This window comes from Hyaena hyaena, unplaced genomic scaffold (genome assembly GCF_003009895.1).
Source record: "Hyaena hyaena isolate Hyena2069 unplaced genomic scaffold, ASM300989v1 scaffold_118, whole genome shotgun sequence".
In the NCBI taxonomy this organism is placed as follows: domain Eukaryota; kingdom Metazoa; phylum Chordata; class Mammalia; order Carnivora; family Hyaenidae; genus Hyaena; species Hyaena hyaena.
The window spans coordinates 1870120-1893560 of NW_024080751.1; the positions used below are offsets into that span (position 1 = coordinate 1870120).

At 56.7% G+C, this 23441-nt stretch overlaps 1 protein-coding gene across 1 annotated transcript in view; it reads right to left on the reverse strand.

Moving 5' to 3' along the window:
- The window catches only part of CDH4 (cadherin 4), a 514294-nt gene that overhangs the window by 116766 nt on the left and 374087 nt on the right, over nt 1-23441 (reverse strand). The window contains exon 4 of the mRNA XM_039237054.1: nt 7404-7577. Coding sequence (XP_039092985.1) covers nt 7404-7577 — 174 coding nt within the window. The remainder of the gene's footprint in view (nt 1-7403; nt 7578-23441) is intronic.

Sequence of the window (23441 nt, forward strand, 5' to 3'; positions counted from 1 at the left end):
ATGATACATTGTACAGACTGGTTCTGTTATCTTTCTCTGAAGGGTGTTGATTTTTGTTAAGGCAGGGAGTTAACTTGGCTCGACCTAAATCTAAATCTGTTTTCCTCGCAGGAGACAGCAGTTGAAACTTCTGCTCAGTTCTTTTAATCTTCTTGCTGTTGCTTTTTGCTGGGTTCTTTGAAGTCTCCCTCATACACACACAGCTCCCTGCCTGGGCAGAGATGTGAAAGTCTTCATCTGTGGCTGCGTATTTTATAGGATCGATCCCCTCATATTCTGCTGCTTTGTCAGTTCTAAACCCCACCTTCCAACTCCTCTGACCAGCAAGATTGGTTCTCTGCATAGGAGCAAGCTGCCCGTCGATGGTGGGATGAGGAGGGATCACAGAGGGAAAGCCACATAAAAAGATCTCACCCAGTGCTGGTTCCTCCTTTCAGTTCCTGTCGACTACTGACCACTCTCCAGCAACTTCAAATAGTTAAAGACATTTATTTTGCCGAGTTTGTAGTTGTTATTTCAGAAGTGTGAGTCTGATATACACTACCCTACCATTACCAGAAGTAGAACTTCCAAAGTAATTTCTTTCAAGGATTGTATGTTAAAGCTGACAATCTTCAATGGGTAACCAGTAGGGCACAATAGCTGTATCATTCACTCATTTGATAAGTACTTAATGACATCTACTTTGTCCCCAAGGTTGTGCTTGACAGGTGTACTGTTTCTCAAGGACCTTTATGTCTCGTGGGAAAAAGATCAATAATCAGTGATAAAACAGTATCAAAAACTCTGCCACAGTGGCAGGCAACAGGGGTGTCATGGCCCCCATGGCTGGTCCTGAGGGCCTGTGTGGGTCCTGAGAAGTGGGGTATTCTCAGAGGAGGCAGCGAGGGCCAAGTGCAGTGACAGCCCTCCAGGCTGAGGGAAGAGCTTGCACACAGGAGTCCAGGTAACCAAGGGTGATCAGTCTTCAAGCTGCAAGTGGCCCAGCATGGCTGGAGTTGGGTATGCAAAGGAGTGGGGACAGATCATGAGGTCCTGTGTGGCATGCTAAGGAGTGACACCCTGTCTCAGAGACTGAGGAAACAGAAGATGGGGGGAAACACACACATACCTTGTTTTAAAAGGTCACCTCATGGGGTGCCTGGGGGGCTCAGTCTGTTAAGCATCTGACCTCGGCTCAGGTCATGATCTCATGGTGGGTGAGTTCCAGCCCCGCATCAGGCTCTGTACTGACAGCTCGGAGCCTGGAGCCTGCTTTGGATTTGGTGTCTCCCCGTCTCTCTGCCCCTCCCCTGCTCATGCTCTGTCTCTCAATAATAAATAAATGTTAAGAAAAATTAAAAGGTCACTTGACTTTCGTGAGATGGTGGATAATGATCACTTGGTTGTCCATATGTGAATGGGTATCTCCAAGAGCCAGGAACTGGGTTGCTAGCTGGATGTAGTGAGGACCATAGCACGAGGTTACCCAGCAGACGTTTCGCAGGATAGCACGCAGTCAGACGGCCGCTTGCTCCATCAAATGCTTTCATGCATCTGGTCAACATCTAGGGAGGGTCTGCCCTGGGCCGGACATGGGGTGACTCACCGTGTCCCTATCACACATCACAGCGCAGACCCCAGCCCAGGACACGTCGCTCACGGAGCTCCGCAGAGACTCCGCCCATCCTCATCCACAAAAGTCAGGAAATGTCTGTGGTCGGATATGAAGCAACGCAGCATCTGTACCCAGAAGAGGAGCCAAACTCCCCATGGAAGATGTGAGGCAGCCCAGTGCGCTCGGCTCGCCTGGGCTGGCAGGTGGGACGCAGGTTCCGCCAGGCGTCCCGAGGCCCCTGCAGCCGTGCTCTCGTGAGCTCCCTGCTCTAGAAACGGCTTCCCGCTCATCTCCCCCCATTCTCCGCGGGGCCCCCCTCATGCTGAGCGATTATGTAACGATCTCCTTCCAGAAGGCCCCCTTCCCAGGCCTTGCTCCGAGGCCAGGTTTGCACAAGCTCCCGTCTGTTAAAATACCAGCTTCCAAAATGAAAGGACTCGTCTCCCGGTAGCGGGGCCTTCTTCCTCATCATCTTGCGCCCGTTCCTACAGTTGCCCTGGACAACCTCTCAAGTTAACAAATTCTGAATTTTTATTAGATTTTTTTTTTTTTATGTTTTATTTATTTCTAGGAGAGAGAGACAGGGTGAGCAGGGGAGGGTCAGAGAGAGAGGGAGACACAGACTCCGAAACAGGCTCCAGGCTCTGAGCTGGCAGTCAGCACAGAGCCCGATGCGGGGCCCGAACCCACGAACCGTGAGATCATGACCTGAGCGAAAGTCGGACGCTCAACCGACTAAGCCACCCGGGCGCCCCTAGACTTCTTAAAAGTCTGATTTTAACCTGATTCTGAATCTTGCCAGAAGTCAAACCGAACATGCATGCTAGAAAAGCAAGTGGTTTTTCAAAACCGTCTGCTGAGGTGCACGCGCAGGAGCCCCAACCTCGGTAGCGAAGGGACCAAATTCTGAATCACGGGCAGCAGGCGGGCTGCCCGCACGCCCTCGAAGCGGGATGGGCACTCTAGTCCTCTCCCTCCAAATCTCCAGGGCCTGCACGGTACCTGGCACCCTCGGCTGGCCCCAAACTGCTCCTTCCGGAGCCCAGAGCTGGAATTCGGGAGCAGGGAAGGCCCCCTCCTGCCATTCCCAGAACACAGGGCCTCCCTCCAGCTTCCCGGGGATCAGCCGGCCTGTGAATGTCTCCCCTTCTTCTGGGAAGAAGGGACAGCCCGGAGGTCGGAGCGCTGCCTCGGGGATGTGGCCGTATTGCTCCTGCCACACAAATTTCCACGGTGGTCTAACTGGTCTAATTCCCGCAGGAGCCGGTCCATGCCGCCCGCGCGCATGCCCGCTCCGGCAGCGCAGCCCGTGTGGCCAGCCTTCCCTCCTCAGGGCCCTCCCCCACCCAGTCAGTTATTCACTCTCCCTGCGCCGCGGAACCGCTGCTAGTCCTTCCAAGGAAAAAGCCTGTAATTAACAGTAGTTTTTCGGGAAGAACGTTCTGCCTGCTTCTTCCCGCCCAGTTTTTCATTTAACATATTTTATCAGAATGAAATGCCTTAATGAGCACAGAATTGCAGCTGATCCCCGCTGAACCTCAAAGTGCTCTTCGCTTGGCTTCCCAGCCCCATCAAGCTGTATTCACATTTGCTGCGACTAGGGCCTCTTTCTGGAGCAAATTCCCCCCAAACAGGGACAGGAAGCTCATCAACTTCCTGCAGACAGAGACAGGGGCAGGAAGCACCCCCAAACCCTTGCCTGGGCTATGTAAGAACTGAATGGGGGAACGGGGGGAGGGGGGGAGGAAGTGAGCACATGAGAGTGTGGGTGTGATACGTGTGTGCTATCATGTGGGGTGGGGTGTGAGTGCACATGTGTGTGCGTGCTTCTGTGCGGAGTTCTTACATGATCACTGGGAGTCCACTTGGAAAAGGCGAATCTCTTACAGAAGCTGTTAACGGAGGTTGTTTTCCATTTGCCGAAGACCCGTCTCTGCATAAGATCCCAGCTCCGCTTGGGAGGCCGTCTGCCAGCGGAGGCAGGAGGCAGACGGGACGTCCTGCGGGCACGTGCTCCACCGTCACGAGCAACTCTGAAACCCGCCAGGCGGGGCTGGGACTCTGCCGGGACCCCGGTGCCGCGGCCACCGCCGTGTGTGAGCCGACGGGTGCCCAGACAGCGCCCACCATTGGGCTTGCTTCCATCTCTCATCCCACAAATGAAGTGCCTACTGTTTACAAGACTAGAGGCACAGGAGGCCGGTGCTCAGAGGCTCAAGTAACAGTCAGAAGTCACGTGGTACTAGGTGCTGTGGGGAAGACAAAGCGGGGCAGTGGGGTGAAGGAAGACAGGCTGGGGGGCTAGTGAGTCCGCTCTGGCTGCTGGACGAGGGCACCCCTCATCCTGTCTCCCGGGCAGAGTGGAGCCGTCACAGAGGAAAGGACACACCTGCTCTCACCTTGGGAACCTTCCAGGAGCAGAGACAGCCTTTCTTCCCCCCCCCCCCCCCCCCCCCCGCCCCCGCACAGCTGGCCCACATTTCTCCGTGTTCCCTGCGACGACGCATGGCCACGTGCCTGGCTTTGGCCAATGGAACTCAGGCAAAATCGATGCACACAACGGCCAAGCCTAGAGTTCCGGGCCCCTAGTGACCAGGGTACAGGGGCCCCTCCTCCTGACGACCTTCACAGGAGCAGGAAATAACCTCTCTTGTGCTCAGTTCTGAAATTCTGGGAACACTTTTATAGCAGTCAGTGAACAAACCATCACCCTATCCTTCAGCTCACAGCCCGGTTCTGAGCAGCCGTGCCCGGCATGGAGGCTGCCCGCCCTCCCAACGGGGGCTGCTGGGCACTTCAGGGTGTCTGAGGGGCGGAGGGCAGATTTGCTCCAAAACACAGACATGGGGCAGAGAGGCCAGGAGACAGCAAGGTTGGGCTACGGACACCTAAGGCCACGCTCCCATTTCCTGTCCCGTGTCCAGGTCAGATGTGTCCGCGGCAAGGGGGTCCTCGGGGCTCTGTACCTGCCCTCTGCTGTGCTCCCAAGCCCAGTTCTGCACGGTTTCTGTGCACTGGGTGCGGGGCCAGTCCCCCGCTTTGCGGCTGTGCAGATGGAAACGCAGCACGGCCCCCGTCAGGGCACATGGATGTCCCTGTGTCACCGCCCCGTCAACACGTCCATGGCCACGGCCGTGTCGGAGCCGAGTGCACGGCTTGTGGGTGGGACTTCGCTCTTTTCGCCTCCAGCTCTGACTAATCAGCCCCTGAGACCACGGCGGGTCCCTCGGGCAGAAAGTACAGAAGTGTCTTGTTCTCCATCACCCTGGAGGGCATGGACGCTGAGAGTCCTTGTGGGTCAGGGGCTCTGCCTACAGTGGCTTCCTCTCCCGGTACCTTCACAGCCTGTGTACGGATGGGCGCAGCAGAACATTCCAGAAGTGCCAGGATGCGGCCTGACATCACGCATGTGCCCTGCGGTGTGTGAGCAGACCAGAGCCCTCGGCACTCGGTACAAGGTCGCACACTCACTATAAAGTTCCTGCCAAGTGCCGGGAAGTGGACCAGGGCAGACCTTCCCAGACGCTGGGAAATGAGCTGAATCTGTACTTGTCAAACTAGGGCCCACAGGCTACATCTGGCCCAGTGCCTGTTTTTGTAAATAAAGTTTTATTGGAACACAGACATGGCGATAGTTTATATATCGCCTACAGCAGCTTTCATATGAGAAAGAGTTGGGTATTTGAAACCGAACCTGGTTGGCTGCAAAAATCGTTACGATCTGGCCTTTACAGAAGAAGCTGCCGACCCCTGAGTTAAAGCAACCGCTTCCCATTCAGCTGATTTTTGAGTAGTACAGGCACAGGGCCTTAAATAAGACCGAATCACGCGATGAAAAACGTGCTCCCTTTCCAATTTGCTTTCCATCCTGATGACATTGGAGAGAAAGCTGTGGGTCCTAGGGACTCTTTGGAACACTGGTGTTTGCTCATCGCCTCCCTTAGAAACAAGTCCCGGGCAGGCTTCAGGCTCTGAGGGTGACAATTGTGCAGCCAGACATTGACAGCTCTGTTTTCCTGGCCTTATGTTTGCCTTACAGTCAGCTTCCCTTGTAACCAACGCCAGCTTTGCAGCTGGGACCGAAAAGAAAATCTCCTCTGAGAATAAACTTGTATTACAAATGAATCCCCAGCAAGAAACCTTAGGCAGCTAGACAAGTGCTGGTCAGACGCGACGGGTCCCCACGTGGGGCCACAGAACTAAGTCAGCAGCACCCTCCTCCTGTCGGGGGCTTGGGGTCGGCGGACTGACCTTGAGCACGGGATCCTGGGAATCTACCCCCAGGTTGGGGTTCACGTCTTGAGGGTTTCGCTCAAGTCTGTGCCTGCACCAGAGTTACCTCTGAACAGTCAGGACACGCAAGGGCCGGAGGCTCTCCTGAAAGCCTGAGGCCCCATCTCATGGGTGGGGGGGGGCTGAGGTCAGAGGGCGGCTTCTCCCCAAGGGTCGGAAGGACTCTCCTGCGTCTCCCCTGCGCCCTGAGGCGACCATCACACATGCCACCCTTCTGATCCCAGGATGGGGGCTTCCCCACAAGCAGCTCTGCCACACCGCCTGGGTGACTACTGTTTAGCCACAGTTTATCCTGACACGAGCTGCGCAAAAGAGCAGCGTCCGCCCCACAGGGAGGGGCTCGGTCCCACCCAGAGGGCCTGCCTCCTGTGCTCCCGACCACGGGCTGTGCACCGGAGGTGCCCACGACCCTGCGCTTGCTCAGAGCACGTCTACTCGCTAGGTCATCATAGAGCAGGACTCAGGAACAGCGGACGGTGCGCGCGCAGGGCCAGGCTCCCCCCCCCTGCCCTCCCCCGCCGCTCCCGTGCCCACCAACACCAGGCTCTCCTAACCGGTCCCTCCGGGTTTTCCTGGAAGCTTCAGCACAGACTTGGCTGATTAGATCACTGCCCCTGGCGGTCGACTCGGACTTGACCTCCAGCCCTGCCCCTTCCCAGGTGTTGGGGGCGGGGCTGAAAGTAAGGCCTCAGGCCGCCAACTCTGTTCCCCTGGCAACCGGCAACCAGTCCCCAGTCCTAAGGGGACTCCCCAAACGTTCCCGTTAACATATCAAAAGACCCTCCAGCGCTCCCAGCGGAAATTCCCGAGGGTTTTAGGGGCTCCGTGCTTGGGGATGAGTACACCGTCCCCTCGCGAGTCACCGCATCAGGTGCAGCGCCTATCCGTGGGGTTTTGTGGAGGCTGCGTGTGTGTGGCGGGCGTGGCCGGGGGGGGGCCCTGCTCTGCTCCGAGTGCGCGGGTGAAACCAGCGAAGCGGGGAAGGCAGGCGCCTGCCCAGGGAGCTCTTGCAGGGGCCAGGAGCCAGTTAAGGGCGCGTGGCCATCCGCGCGGGTGCAATTTTCTTCCAGGGAAGAAGGAAACGCTAGTTGATGGCCTTGGCTACTGAAATGCTAATCTGTAAAACCGATTCTTCCCTCCTCCCAGGCGAAGCACCCTTGGGGAGGGGGTTGGGAGCACGTGATTGAAGGAGCACCCCCCCCAAGGGCCGCAAAAGCACCCAATTTGGGGTCACAGCCTCCATCCCAAGTTCTGGCTTCCCACTATCATCATCAACGCCAGCACAGACACACCGTCTTTCCACCATCCAGTGTCTTAGTCATAATTGGAAAAGAGTGTGAGCAAAGAAAGGTGTCAGAGGCCAAAGGCCATGCCCCACGTCACCACCCTGCCCCATTCCATCAGCACAGGCCAGAGGACCCAAGTCCAGCCGGACGCCTTCCCTGGAGGACGAGACTGCCCTTCGGGTGTCTGAGCCCAAACCGTCCCGGCCAGCAGGAGAGCCCCCACTTACCCGCACCAGCTGCTGGGGGAAGGGCCCGCGGGAGTTCTCCGGCACGTTGATGGGCGGGATGACCCAGTCTCGCTTCTGTCTCCTCAGCCCGCTGGCGCTGTGGTGCTGCGGCCACGGCAGCAGCGTGTCGTTGGGAGGCTGCCGGGCGGCCAGACCTGCGCTCGGCTTCCCTTTCTGCAGCGTCGGTCGGAGGGGGAGAGAAGAGTCAGAGAAGTCTGGTTAAGTTCTGCGCAAGGAGAAGGCGTCTGTTCAGAGAATCTGTTCTGTCCTAGATCAACACAGAAAGACTGGATGATGCTTGGGAAGGTGGCTGAGTGTTAGGGGAAAAAATCAAGCAAGACACCTTTGTAGCAAAGTGGATTACAGAATTACGTGGGGGGAAGAAACCTCAAGCACAGAAGAATCCGTAGTAGGGTGGACCAGAGCTTTCACATCCCTGAAGGATGGGGAAAATCACAAAGGAAACACAGTTTATTTTTATTTTGTTTTAATATTATTTAATGTTTATTCCTTTTTGAGAGATAGAAAAGGAGTTGGACCAGGGGAGAGGCAGAGAGAGAGAGAGAGACCCAGAACCTGAACACAGGCTCCAGGCTCCAAGCTGTCAGCACTGAGCCTGACATGGAGCTCAAACTCACAAACCGTGAGATCATGACCTAAGCCGAATTCAGACACTTAACCAACCAAGCCACCCAGATGCCCCTAAATAATAGTTAGATGCATGATGCTATGTTTGTATCTTGGGGTATTACATAGTCATTAAAAGCTACCCTTTGAAGATTCGGACATGAAGAAATGTCCATAAAATAGTGGTAAGTGGAGAATGGCAACAGAGTCTACATGTAGGAGAAATCCCTATTTATGCATGTGCGCGCGCACGGGTGCGTGTGTGCATGTGTTTAAGGACAGAGAAAAGGCTGGAAGGAAACATCAAAATGGAAACTTTTGTTTTCTCTGATCACCAGTGAGCTTCACGCAATTTTACTTTATTCCTTTTACCTTCTTCTATATTTCTAAATATTACAACATATATGACTTTGTATAATTAAAGGAGCCAGCAGACCCTCACGCACGTGCATGGCGTCTATGCGTGCGCCACCTCCACGCTCATTTTCAAGGGGCCTCAGCACTGTTTTCATGGCTGGTGCTCGTCTGACTGCATCTGAGTCGGCTGCACATCACAGCTCACAAGGCCGAGACAGGCCTGGCCAGGGACAGCCCACGGCTCCTGGCCACAGGCCACCCGACTCCAGCCACGGCGGGTCCTCCCCTCTGCCTTAGCTCCAGGCCCAGCAAGATGGTCCTGGGTTGTCTGAGCCCTGGCCTCTGTGGACACGGGACCTTGACCCTCCCCTTTTTTCTTTTTGCAAAAAAGCTGCATAGAAACAAGTTAAATACATGTGTACAAAACGGCCTACTTGATGAAAAGGGAAACTCTTCCCGAATCCACGGGCAATCCCATCTGGACGAGCCACAGGGGAAGGAGAGGCCCCCTCTGGGACACCCCCAGCCCCCAGCGGACTCACGGCCTAAGCCCTACAGTCGAGTGTTTGCAGCAACTAAAACCACAAGCCTTTCGTCCACCACTCCCCACCCTCGTCAGAAAGGGGCCTCGCAAGGTGCGCACATCCCCGGTGGCCATGACTGCTGTTCACAGAACCACAGTCAGGACAGTCCTGGCTGCACACCATCCCCTCACGGCCCGGCACAGACAGCCGCCTTCCCTGCCCATGAGCAGCTGACGCCTGTGGGCGCCAAGCACCCCACGCAGTCTCCACCTAAACCCCCCTCACCGGCTCAGCAGGACGTGTCCTCAACCCCACTTTACTAAGGAGGCACAGAGGGGCCTCAGAGAGGCTGAGTAACTTCAGCAGGTCACACAGCTCAGTGGGTAGGGACAGGATTTGAATCTGGGAGTCAGACCTCAAGACCAGAGCACCTGGCTGAGTGCCACCCCTCACTGCGGGGCTCTTTGCCTGGGAGGTCACGTCCCCTTTACCCAACCCCAAGTTTTGTGTGCGGGAGGCTGGGCAGAAGTCAATGTTCCCGGAGAAATGCCTGCAGCCTGTGTTAAGGAGCCTCCATGTGGCTTCTCTGGGGGCTCCCCAACTCGCAGGCATTGGCTCACCTGCCCCCCAAGAAGGGACATGGTTGGTGTTTGTTCTTGAGCATGGGGGGAGCCTGTGGGACTTGGGGGGCCTTGTAGGAGATGCCAGGGAGCCCCGGCCACAAGCACAGCCCTGGGGAGGGGGTGCTGGCCATCTGTGGCCCCCCTGCCCCAATGGCTCCCCGCTGATGACGGTGCAGAGAACACAGGTCTGCCCCCACCCGTAAGGCTTGGGCCCGGGCAGGCAGAGAGCTCACCTGAGTTCTTGGTATTTCAGGCTCAGGATGTTAAAGAGTTTTCATAAAGCTGGGTTTTGTTTTGTTTTGTTTTGTTTTTTTTTGAACAGCTTCATCTTCATTTGCTTAGGATGAGGTTGCATGGCGTTAATTTCCCTAGTGTTGTTTAAATAAATTGCACATATTTGCTACTATTTTAAAGCTGTGAGACACATATAATAACAAAATCTGGCGAAAATCAATGCCAGACCCGTGCAGCCTCAGCCTGGAAGACACGCCCATGTCTCCGGGGAGAAACGTTAGTGCAGATTATCAGTTCCCCCAAAGGAGACGGAAGAAGCATGTTGTTCTGGACACGCGCTAGTCCTGGGCGCACTCGGAACACGGCACCGAAGCCCTGATGCACACGTACACGAGGTGTGAGTAAGGCTTCCAGTTACTCTGAGAACTCCTTCCTCACGGATGACACTACAGACTTTCCCAGCGTGATGCCTGGGTGCTGGACAACGGTATGAGCGTGACCTCTGTGCTAGCAGTTCTATATGTGCGTGAACGCAGACAGGTGTATATGGGCACGTGTGTGTACATGTACGCACACATACAGATATAAGTGTATGTGCACACACGTATACGTGTGCATAAGTATGTGTGTATACATGTGTACACACTGTGTTTGCACGCTGTGTGCATGCTTATAACACTACAATTTTCTCACCAACAGCCTGGCATCATGATAGGCTGGCCACACCCCATCGCCGGGTCTTTACAGTTTCATCCAAGCTAGAAACGTCGTTACTGGTGGGGGCTGGGAGCGTCCCTGCTGATGGACTGGCCTTTGGACCCAACCAAACTCATCTCCAAGTGGGGCTGGGCTGTTTGGAGGGGAGGCGCTGGTGGTGCCCCCGCCCCATCGCACCCTAATCCAGGGCCCGGAGCGCATCCCTCCGGCAGCCAGCGGCGGGGGGGGGGGCCGGCCAGTAATTGTTTTGCCCCACGTGTCCCCAAGCCTTGCTTCCTCTTCTGTGCGAGGAGCAGCCCTTACCAGGGGCAGTGTGGGTGGTAAGTTGGCGTCCAGGGCATTGGGCAGATGGTGGAGCTTTAGCCCTACTGTCAGGTTCACGGCCGGGAGAAGAAGCCCCAGGAGTCACGCCAGAGGGCACTCTGCAGGCTGGGCTGGACTCCCACGGGCGCAGAGAGGGCAGGGTGGGGGGCTTAGCGGGGACACCTGGGGGTGGCGGCTCGGCCTGGAATGAGCCCCGAGTGTTTAGAGGGTGGGTGTGAGGGAGGTGGGCTCAGGCCTGTCCCATAACCTTATAGCCCAGGTAAGGAAACTGAGGCACAAGGAGGCGAATGATTTCGTCCAAATTGCCTGGTAGTGGGGGCGGGGCCGAGCCAGGGTGGTGGGTGGGGAGGCGGGGGACAGCCCAGGGAGGAGACTTCCTAGACACTGGAAGCAGGGCTTGGTGGCCCTAGATGGGCCCAGCCCAGAGCCCTCTGCGGCCACGGGCAGGGGTGAGAGCCCACTCTGGCTCTGAGCTTGGCACGCTGCCTGCCACAGTGGTCTCCCCCAGGTGGGCAGGGCACTACCACCAGAGGGATGGGCTCCAGGCCCTGGTTTAGGGTACGATGGGGGGGCACTCACCAGTCCCCTCAGTACCTAGGCTGTTGGTTTCCCTGGACGCATGGGTGCAGCCCCACCTGCCTCCTGCCCTCCCCTCCCCTCCCCTCCGAACACCCCAGCCGCACCCCTGCTCAGGGCTGCACGCTCTTGGTGCCCAGGTGCCCCAGGCACAGCTCGCCCTGACCCGCGCACCTACGGACATTTCCTGGAAGGGGCGGGTGAAGGGTGTGGAGCCCGGCCGCCTGGGGAGACCAGCCTCGCGGTGCAGGCGCACAGAGCCAAACCCTCACTCCTGAAGCCCTAAATCTGCTGCTTCTTCATCAGCTTTTATTCACAAAGTCTTTTCCGTTTCCGATCGCCTCTCCCCAGCGAGTCCAAACCAGCAGTGCTCCGTGCTGGACTGGTGCTGCTGATGGAGCTCTGGGACCAGGATGCAGGGAGGAGGGCCTCGGTCTCCGGGCTACAGGGCTGGGTGAGCTCTGCGCTCTGGGGCCACCTGGGCAGGTGGGGGGTGGTGTGGGGGCTGAGGCCCCCCTGGAGTGTCGGCTTCACTCCACGACCTGGGGAGGTGTCCTCTCCCTGCCGGCCGGGGTCTGGACTCCCTGCATCCGCGAACACTGACTTCAAGGAGACAGAATGGCATCCGTGTTTGCACAGGGTGTGGGGCCGGTTCCTTTGCAGACGGTCTGTGGCACCTGGGGGCCTGGGGACCCAGGGCTGGTAGCCTTAAGTTCCTTCCAGACCAGCCTGTGTGGCCCTGGGGGGTCTCCCCCAGCAGGCTCGCTGGGCCCGTCCCAGAGACAGGCGTCCTCTCTTCCCAGGGACAGCGTGACTCGGCCCTCGCACTCGGCACCGAGGTTGTTATTTTAGGGAAAGAGGTGGGAGGTAACGGCCGAGAACAGAAGGCCATCTTGCCAAGGACAACAGCCTTCCATTTCAGCGAGACCGAGGCCCCCAAGTTCACGGGCAAGTTGCATGTTGGAAAAAAGCATGCTTTCCACCCTCTAACCCTGCCCGTCCAAGCCTGCACCCCGACAGCCACCTGCGTGGCACTCTCCCCACGTGGGCGTAGCCCCCACCGGCCCCTCAATCGGCACTTTATTCTGCTGCGCTCTTGGTAGCCCTGTGCCACCCGGTCCCGCCCTCCGTGTTCCAGAGGATTGTTCCCTGTGTCTGATTATGAGTGTAACTGAGCGTGACTCCCAGGTGAGGTCTTCAGGGACTCCTCAATATGAGGGAGAAGTTGGGTCATTTCTCTCCATCATCAATTCACCAGTGAAGGTGAATAATGCAAAACTGACCTGAGGCAGGATTTAAATGATTGCCTTTTTTTTTTTTTTTGAAAAGGGAGAGAAAAAAAAAGAAAAATCGTGTCAGGGGAAGGCTATAATCATCCACACCTCCAATCGACATGCAGAAAGTTATAATTCATCATATTCTTCTATTATCCAACCATTCACCTGTTAGGGGCATAGAGTTATTAAGCCAAGTGTGAGTACCGGCTGTTAAGTAAACGGCTGACTCGTGAAACCTCAGAGGTGAAGGTAAACAGGGAGCGTAAGTGATGAAGCGCCCGCCTTCGGTGCAGAGCCTCCAGGTGCCTTCCCTGAGCGACTTCCCTGCCATCTTGGTGTGAGGTGGGCATCCGGCGGTGAGTGGTCCCTGTTTCCTTGTGACAGGGATGCAGACGGCAGGTCCCGCCGCACCCCTTCCTGGCCCAACACAGTAGGCTCTGCAGGTGGGGTCTGCACGGTGGGCACGCTGGGGGGGGACTGGGAGTCAAGCAGGAGCCCCGCAGGGCGCAGCGGTGTGGAAACGCCTCCTAGAGGCGGGGACACTAGAGGCAGGGGCGAGGTAGAGGGAGGGGCCCGTCACACCAGGGCTCGGGGCAGGGCCTGAGTGCGCTTCCGCAAAGTGCGGTGGGTCGAGGGAGCGTGCGACACTCTGCGGAGCCGGGCTCAGAAGTCCCTGCCCCCGGGGAGGCGGCCCAGACCCGGGAACGGCCCCAGCGTCCCCGCGGACCAGACCCCAACAACTGCGCTTCTGAGGGCCCAGCCGCCCCGGCGCCGGAGGATGGGGTCACAGATGGCAGACAGCCTGACGTCCCCGACAGGCCATCCCACCCTGTCCTCAGGTCCTCGGCTGACCCGCCCGATGATTCACACCTCAGATTCCTTCCACCGTGAGACAACCGCATGGACCTCTTTCCGGTACCTCTTTCCTTTCAGCCGAGCTGCCTCCGCCGGCGACCAGGGTGGGCTCCGGGGGCACCTGGGGCCTCTCGCGCACAGAGTGACCACGGACCTGTGTGTGCAACGCATCCAACCGCTCCTGATGGCCCTACTGGTTGGTAAACAAGTGCCAACCTCAGCCATAAGCTCACGACTCAGGGGCAGGGGCTCCCAGGTGGCCGATTACGCAGGGGCCTGTGGTCTAGGGCCGAGTGGGGTGTGACGAGCCGTCCTGAGCCGTGCACTGGCCCGGCCTCTGACGGCACAAGGGCGGTGAGGGCCGTCCCCTCCCGCCTCCCCCCAACTCGAGTGCTGTTTCTGCCTCAGCCTCTGGCTCGCCGCCCCTCCTGATTTCACTGTCTCCTCGCCGCTCTGGGTTACAGGTGCGGCTGTAAAGGACCATCGCCGCCCCCCCCACCCCGCCCCCAAGCGCCAAACCCGGCACTGCTCTCCGCTGAGGGTGATCAGATCCTGAACAAAAGAGGCACTAAAGTCTATGCCAGTAGTTTATTCCTCCATCTCCTACTTCCCTTTCCATGCGCATTGGAAAACCGGTACTTTCTGTCTGCCTGCAGGCACGTGTATTTAAAATATTTAACTAGGGTAGTGTCTGCAGCCTTCTGGCTGCTCTCCATGGCAGCTACGGCTGGACGAAGTAAAACAGTATTTAACAAACAGAAAATAAAACAACGGAGATGCATCTCCGTTCTTCAGCAAAGAGAACATGGCAGCCATTCGACACGAACGTCCGCGTGAGTTTGGTTCTGAGAGGCGCTTAGCGGAGTCCGCAGCCCTACTGCGTGGGAGAAGGCGCTGCCTCCCCCCTTGAACCCCTATGGTACTTCTGACTTCCCATCTCTTCTAGGAAGGGGGGGGAGGTGGCTTTGAAAATTCCCACGGAGAGTGCAGTCTCCTGAACAGAACCGCGTGGTTACACCCTCAGGTAGCTATTTGGGGGGACAGTCTTAGTGATGGTGGCGGGGGGGGCTGGCTCAGTCACACCCAGGGCACTTAGGGAGGGAGGGGCTGGTGCCGTCCCCGATCACACCTGACGGGGGGGGCGGTCCTGGAGGTGCAGCTGCAGCTGGGCCTGGCCCTTGTCCCCCCTCTGCTCAGCCCTGTGGCTGGTTGGGGCGAGTGTAGACACGGAGGGCGGTCCTGACACCCCTCCCACCCGGGGCCAAGCAGGCCGCCGAGGTCGGGGGGCTGTGAGCGTCCCTGTGGGAAAGAGCTCAGTGTCGGCTGCTCAGGGACTCTTCCGGTCGGCGCCATCTTGTTGGGAAGGCGTGTGCTGCTCCCAAGTGGCGTCAAGGCCACGTCTCTCTTTGAGAACACCTCAAGCCCTTGTCCCCTTAAGCCCTGTCCCCCCTGCCGTGAAGACACGACATGAACCCTGGAGCCGGGGGGAGGGCGCAGCCAGCAGGGCAGCCGGTGTGTGTGGACATCACGCTCACGGGGACATCATCCGAGCACCCAGGAGCGGGACTGGAGACCCCATGACGTCCAGACACGCCCCTGCGTGCACGCGGCTCACCACCCCCGCCTCCCCCGGCCCCCAGTGCCCGTCTGCAGACTGGGCCTCCGCACCTCCGCACGGCGGACATCTGAACGGGATCCTTCTCTGGGGTGTGGCCGCCGGCGGAGCCGCATCCCTGCCCCCACCCGCTCAGTGCCAGAGCCCCTCCCCCCCCAGCCGTGACAACCCAAAGTGTCTCGAGTCTTCTCACTCTGGTGGAGAGCTCGCTCTGGAGAGCCGCGAAGATCATGTTTGGTTACAAACATCTTTCACGGAATTACTCCTCAGTTTACAGGAAGAAATACAATCGCAGTAAAAAAAATTTTTAAATTAAATTAGCAAGTTAAGCCACACAGTGTTACTTTTTCTGGGAGTTGTTAGCGGTGGACTGAATGGGATTTTGCACATTGGTGTCAATTAGGGAGAAAAATGGTTAGTTTCGTGGGGCTGATGATGCTGGAAGGCTTCGGTGAGGATGTGGGAAGGGTCTGCCGCAGGCCTCGGCTCCAGCACACGCCCAGTTGCAGTCGCTCCGGACCGGGGCCTGCGCGCGCTGGCCTGCAGTCGTTCCCAGCGTCCTCCGCGGTCGTGGGGCCCAGGGGACGGGCTCCAGGCCGCGTCAGCGCGCAGCCGGGGCTTCAGGGTCACAGGCGTCCCTGTCCGTGCTGGGGGCGCTCCTCGTGGCGGAAAGCGCCGTGACTGCTTTGCTGCTGTTCCCACAAACCTCCGCAGGACTCAGGACTGTGCATGTAACCAACTGTCAGCTGGGAGCCGGGCCTTGATGGGACCAGAGGCCTGTGCTGCCCTGCAAACCCGGTTCGGTTGTCTCCTGAAACAGCTACAGGGGGCAGTGTGGACGCCTCCCGCCCCCACTTCTGGGGTTCTCCCCAAGGCTCTCAACACGCGTTGACACCACAGGGTGCATGCTCACACGCACGCTCACACAGCATGCAGGCTCACACACATGCTGACATGCACGCTCACACACATAGCATGCACACTCACACACATGCTGACACACACGCTCACACAGCACGCACGCTCACACACATGCTCACACACATGCTCACACAACACACACACATGCTGACATGCACACACACACAGCATGCACGCTCACACACATGCTGACACACTGACAGGCACGCTCACACATAGCATGCACACTCACACAGCATGCACGCTCACACACATGCTGACACACTGACAGGCACGCTCACACATAGCATGCACGCTCACACAACATGCACACTCAGACACAGGCTGACACGCTGACACGCACGCTCACACACATAGCGTGCACACTTACATAGCATGCACACTCACACCCATGCTGACACGCACGCTCACACAATATGCACACTCACACACATGCTGACATGCATGCTCACACATGCTCACACACACACACACACACACACACACCGGCTCTGTCCAGAGCTGCAGGCCCTGGGGCGTGGGTAAGCGGCACACACCCCGGCACGTGCACATCAGCAGAGCTCACGCTCGCATGTGTGCACGCCGTCTCAGCCCACCTGAGGGAGGCCGCGCGCAGAGAAGCCTGAGTGTGGCCACCTCGCAGCCCAGGCCCAGCTGTGCTGAGACGGAGGGGTTTCACCAGAGGAGGGAGGAGCCGGGGCGGAGGAGGCCTCCTTGGGGAGCGCTGGCTTCTTCTGATATTTTAGGGCTCAGCTCACATGTCACTTTCCTGAGCCCTGGACATGTCAGCAGCCCCCCCACTCCCGGGGTGGCCCCATCACAGAACAGAGCCCACCGCAGGGAGGCGTCTGGTGGGGACTCAGCAGCGTTCTGTCGTCCTTCCCCCAGGGAACCAGGGAATGACCTGGGACCTTTCTGACTCCCTCCCCAGAAGCCGTGCCTGGAAGGGGCCCTCCATCTGGTGCCCACGGTGCCGTCTGGTGCCCACGGTGCCGTGTGGATCACCAGCAAGCCACCCGCACTTTCCTGGCTCGCTCTAGCCGGGTCTTGCTGACTCGGTGCCCAGGGAGGTGTTCCCACTGGGTCTGGCCGGGCAGCATCATGGGGTTTCTCGCTGGCTTTGCAGACGCCCCATCACCACCCCTCTCTGCAAAGGAAAGGGTTGACCCAGGCACCTGTTCAGGGCCGTTCACAGCCTGAAGCATCATCTACGTTTGATCCCCTCCCCACCCGCCCCGTGCCCCCTGCTCACCGCAGGCCAGGATTGACGGGAAAATGTCACCCTCGCCCCGAGGGCTGTTCTCCGAGACGCAGATGGACAAGGAAGCTAAGACGCACCTTCCACCAATGAGAAGGATCACTGTGCCCTTCACACCAACCGGCAGTTAAGATGCCGTGAGTCTGGAAAGTTTTGCTCCTCCCTTGAGATGCACCTTGGGGCATGGACCGGGCTGTGGCCGCGAGCCCAGGCTCCGGAAGGGGGGCAGCCCTCCACCAGCAGTCTGCCTGGGTCTCGGACACGCAGAGACGCGCGCAAACCCGCCAGCCCGGCTTCTCCGGGGCAGCGGGCGCCGGCCTGGAGCAGGGCCCGTGGCGGCGGCGGGGTGCTCCCCACGGAGAACCACGGGCTCCACCCACACCTCGCTGACGACCGCGGCTCGTGTCGGGGGGCTGCTGCGTCAGCCACACTGAGGCATCTTCTGGAAGGTACCTTCTGAAGACACTCCATTCCGTGCTTTCCCAAGGCGACGCCTCGGCTGGAAAGCCCCATGTGGCCCTTCAGATGGAACCGCAAATCCGTGGTGTCAGGGTTCAGGCGGGCCTGGCAGCCTCTGGCGCTCGGCCGGGGGCCTTCCTGACCCGGCCGGCGGCCTCAGGTCTTGGGTGGACGGCAGAAGCTGGCTCTGTGCCAGGCCCGCCACTCCAGTCTTGTCACCAACCCGGGGGCCCTGGCGATGCCAGGAACGGGCTCCGGCCTGCGCTCAGGACGCAGGGGAGACGGACTGTGGGGGGGGGCAGACCGGGAGATGGGGGGGCCGGCCACAGAGCGGGAGGCTGACGGACTATGGGGCCTGGAGCATCGAGGTCTTGGCCACACCTGTCCTCACTGCACTGGGGACCTGAGCAGCTGTGCGAAGGGGACTTGAGGGCGTCTGGAGCCCCAGGGGCCACACGGGGCCTGTCTGCCCTCTGTCGGCTGGCAGGTGAGGCCACGCCCCCGCTGAGAGAGTGTCCGGGAGCCACTGACCCACAGCCTGAGGGTGTCGACAGCAGACTTTTATTGTCCTGGTTCTGGAGGCCGGTGGTCTGAAGTCCAAGTGTCGGCAAGGGTCAGCTCCTCCCCAGGGCCGAGGCGGAGGGTCCGTCCCGGGCCTCTCTCCCCAGGAGTCTGGAGCTCTGCCGGTGACCTCTGGCCACCCTGGCTCACAGAAGCACCCCTGCTCTCTGCCCTGCCTGCGTGCGCACCTGTGTCCTCACCCCCCCTTTTCATGAGGACGCCGCTCACGGGGTCGGGGCCCCTTGAAGGACCTCACCCCAACTGAGTATGTCTGCACAGCCTGCTTACAAGCGCAGTCTCGTTCCCAGCGACGGAAGGTCAGCACCCCAGCGTGCACTTTTCAGGGGGACACTTCCAGCCCATGCCGGTGGGGAGGCGGAAAGGGCCGTGCCGGCCTCTGGGCCCGGCTGGGTGTGGGCGCCGCGCGGCTGAGCGTGGCTTTCATAAACGCTGACGCGCACATTAAGAGGCAGTGATTAGTTTCATAAACAACAGTTTCTTTTCTGCAAACTATACCCACAGGTCCCATATTGCCGCTTCCGAACGCTACTGAGGCCCGTCAGCCGACAGCCGCGCGCGCAACTTCATCTTCAGTATTTACTGCGAGGCCAGAATCTTGCTGTGATTCCTCAGGGGCGATTCAGCACTCCGGTGGGAAATATGTGACCTCATTTGCATTTTCTAATTGAATTGCTATCAGCTTTCCTGCAAGACTGCACAAAAAAAAGTTATTCCAGATCCCAGCACTGCTGGCAGTACCCGTATAAAGGCCGCCTTTGCGTAGTTGCTAAGGGAGGAGAGGGAAGCAGAGGAGTTGCCACATCTGTTCGGGTCACGTCGCCGTCGGTGTGGTCCCGCCCGGCCGAGCTCGAACACCCGGCACGGAGGCGGAGCTTGGAGAGACCCGGCCGCGAGAGAAACGGATTCACAGAACCGGGAAATTAGGGGGTCCCCGCGAGCTGGTCCCTGAGGGATGTGCTTCAGAGCCTGTGCAAGAGCTTCCCGGGACTTTCTATCCCGCAGATGGCTCCCTGGAAAAAGGCGCTTCATGTCTCTAGAACCTTCTGCCAGCTGCACCCCCACTCACCGTGTCCCCGTCTGAACTCTCCACTGGACCCAAACCTGGGCAGGAAGCCCTCGACATGCACTGAGAAACATTCCACCTACTCAGTCGGTTGAGCGTCCGACTTCGGCTCAGGTCATCGTCTCACTCGGAGCCCAGAGCTGCTTCCGATTCTGTGTCTTCTCTCTCTCTCTCTGCCCCTCCCCTGCTTGTGCTCTCTCTCTCTCTCTCTCTCAAAAATAAACATTAAAAAAATTTAAAAAAATTCCACCTAGAATTGGTTTTGGGCTGTGGTGTGGGGTAGGGGCCAGTTCACATGGGTCCAGCATCATTTCCTGGAAACATGGTCTTTCCCCCATTATCCTAGGTAGGGCTCGGCAAACTTTCTGCTAAGGGGTCAGATAGTTAAATAGTTTAGACACTAAATCGAGGCTATTAATATAGGTACTTATACAACCATTTAAAAATATAGAAACCGTTCTTAGCCTGCAGGCCATCGAAAGGCAGGTGTCAGGTCAGATCTGGCCGCGGGCTGCGGTTTGCTGACCTTGGCCACAGAGCGCCGCTCTTATAAAAACCAAGCGTCTGCACCGTGTGCACATGACGAGGTTTATCAGACTGGATATGTGAGGCGGGAGAATCCTGTTGTACAAAAGTGATACCTCCGTGAGGATGAAATAAAAAAAAACATTAACTCTTTTTTTCTGTGCTCACTATTCTGCTCCATTTGTGTATCCGATGGTCTTTGCTCCCAAACCACTCATTTTAATCACCGTAGTTTAGTGATTCTCCAAAGGGGTGATTTTGTCCCCAGGAACGTCTTGTAAAGACGAGAGCTTCGGCTGCACAAAGGGTGGGGTGGAGGTCCCGCGGGCGTCGCGGGTTGGGGGCCGGGGAGCTGGCGGACGTCCCTCGGCGCGCAGGACGACCCCAGCACGGAGGACCGTCCGGCCCCGGCGCCAATGCAGAGGTCAAGTCTGCTGTGGTCTGCTAGTGCCTCTCCCCACCAGCCCCGCGTCTTTGCATCGCTCTGGGCTATTCTTGGCCCTTCGCATTTTCATAAAAAAAATTTAAAGTCAGCAGGTCCTCCCCCAGGCAGCAGGGCCGCGGTTTGGTAGCTGGTGGTGAAGGAAAGCCCTTGTTTGCATCCATGCCCTGGGACTATGCCTGAGTGGCAGCTGTCACTCAGTGGGACAGAGAAAACACAACAAAGAACACAAAAAACAAACAAAAAATTTGAAATCATCTTTTTACCCCCGTTTACACAAGCAAACAAAAAAAATTCGCTGGGAGTTTTGTGGGTGTCATGTTGCGTCTATAGGAAAATGTGGGCAGAAGTGGTGTCAGCACAGCACCGGCCCTTCTGGGTCGTGAGCAGACTTGCTTCCCCGGTTTCCAAGGTCTTTGATTGTTGTCAATCACGTGAAGGGTCTTGCGCATGTTCTGTTAGGCTCATCCCTGGCTCGATGATCATTTTAAAAGCTATAGGACTTGGCATCTGGTTCAAATTTCACTTTCTAACTCTTTATTCCGGGTGCACAGAAGGGCCATGGCTTTTATATCCAGCCCCCTTACTACCCTATTAAATGCAAGAAGTTCTCTGCAGATTATTTCAGATTTTCTGCATTCACAATCACATAAGCTATGCGGAATGCCGGTTATGTTTATTCCTTTGCTCGCCTGACCTCGTGGGCTTGAAGCTCAGGCGTGTGACCCATGGGAGCCCTCACCCTGTTCCGTCGGCAAGGAGGGCTTCGAGCGTTCCCACCGCAGACTGGATGTGTGCTGCACGCCCTTGGCAAGGTTAATGCCCTTGATGCCCTTCTCCTAATCTGCTGAATTTTCAACCTGAAAGGAAGTTAAATTTAACATCTGATATTCTGATGGTCACGTGATGTCTATCCTCCATTCTGTGTTGAATTACATGTAGTAATTTTCAAGTGTTAACACCATCTGTTGCTCTTGGAACTGACCAACGTGGCCATGGTTTATCCTTTGCAAACATGGGTGCACTTGGGTTTGTTAACATTTCTCTCTGGTGTTTTTTTACCTTTTCTTTTTTTGAAGAAAAAATTAAAAAATTAAAAAAAAAATTTTTTAATGCTTATTTTTAAGACAGAGAGAGACAGAGCGTGAGCGGGGGAGGGGCAGAGAGAGAGGGAGACACAGAATCTGAAGCAGCTCCAGGCTCCGAGCTGTCAGCACAGAGCCCGACGCGGGGCTCAAACCCACGAACAGTGAGATCATGACCTGAGCTGAAGTCGGATGCTTAACTGACTAAGCCACCCAGGTTCCCCTACTTTTTCTCTTTTTAAAGTTTATTTATTTATTTTGAGAGAGAGAAAGCGAGCGAGCGAGAGAGAGAGCGAGTGAGCAGGGGAGGGGCAGAGAGAGGGAGAGGAGAGAGAATCCCAAGCAGGCTTTGTGCTTTTGGTGCAGAGCCCGATGTGGGGCTTGATCTCACAAACCTCGAGATCATGACCTGAGCCAAAATCAAGAGTCAGACGCTTAACCACTGAGCCCCCAGGCGCCCCGGATTTAGGATTATGTTAACAGAGCCCCCAGCTTCCTCCTGATGAGTGACTGCACGGTATTTTCCCACGTCTTTCTACTTTCAACTTGTCTCCACCTTTACATTTCTTAGATCCTCTGTAACCTGCAGGTAGCTGGGGTTTTCCTTTAACCTGTCAATTTGTTTTCTTTTAATTGCAGCAGCTCATCTATTTTCATTTGTTATAATGAATAATGTATTTGAAACCCCCCCATTTCACTCAGAAAAATACGGGGCTCCTCTCCCCTTTCCTTCCATTTCTCTTTTCTGACATTTTTTGGATTGATGTTTAGTATTCTATTTTCCCATCAATTACATTAGAACTTAATCATAGAACTCCGTCTCTTTTTTTTTTTTTTTAAGAAAGACTTCTTTTAGGGGCGCCTGGGTGGCTTAGTCGGTTAAGCGTCCGACTTTCGCTCAGGTCATGATCTCGCGGTTCGTGGGTTCGAGCCCCGCATCGGGCTCTGTGCTGACTGCCAGCTCAGAGCCTGGAGCCTGTTTCAGTCTGTGACTCCCTCTCTCTCTGACCCTCCTCTGCTCACGTGCTCTCTCTCTCTCTCTCCTAGAAATAAATAAAAAATATTAAAAAAAAAAAAAAAAAGAAAGACTTCTTTTAAAATTATTTTTTTGAGAGAGTGCAAGTGAGTGAGGGGCAGAGAGAGAGGGAGAGAGAGTGTGGAGCTGGACGTGGGGCTCAAACCCACAAACTGAGATCATGACCTGAGCCGAAATCAGATGCTTGACTGACTGAGCCACCAAGGCGCCCGAAGAAAGATCATTTTTTTTTTGAAAATTCACACTGGTAATAGAGGAAAAGGACAAATTATATTTTTAAGGCATTAAAAAACATTGCCTAAATTTGCGGATTAGAAGAGGTGAAAATATACAAACAGGAAATGCCCAGGATGTGGACGAGTTTAGCTACGCCTTTGGACAGAGCTGGCCATTAAGTTATCCGGCTACAGCCTCATGCCTTCATCTCCACTCACATTAGAGCCCATGAAAATCCCAGGGGAAAGTAACTGGCTGTTACTACGACAGGTATCTTTTTCTCCATTTAGTACAAGGTCCGACTCTACGTAGACTTCAGGTAACTCACATTAAGATTTACTTTATGAACTGAAATACCATCTACCTTGGTGAGTGCTCCATGTGCCCATCACTGTGGCCTTGGGGGATTTTCCAGAATCTTCTGACAGGGATCTTTGTCTTATCCAAGTAGTGTATTAGTTCCATTTCTGTCATCTTCCAGGACAGTGCGAGCATCCCAGACCCTCCAAGTCCTCGCACCCTTTCTCCAGGTACCTGTCCTGGCTCTTCCTCCCCCCGCCCCCCCGGGGTCACGCCCTCACTGCTCATGGCTATTTCCACCTACGAAATCTTTTCCTGGCTTTTCTTTCTGGGCTTTCATCCCAAAGCGTCCGTTTCTCCGTGAAGAACACAGCCTGTGGCAGAGTCTGTCGTGGTGCTTCCCGAAAGGCAGTTTTACTGGG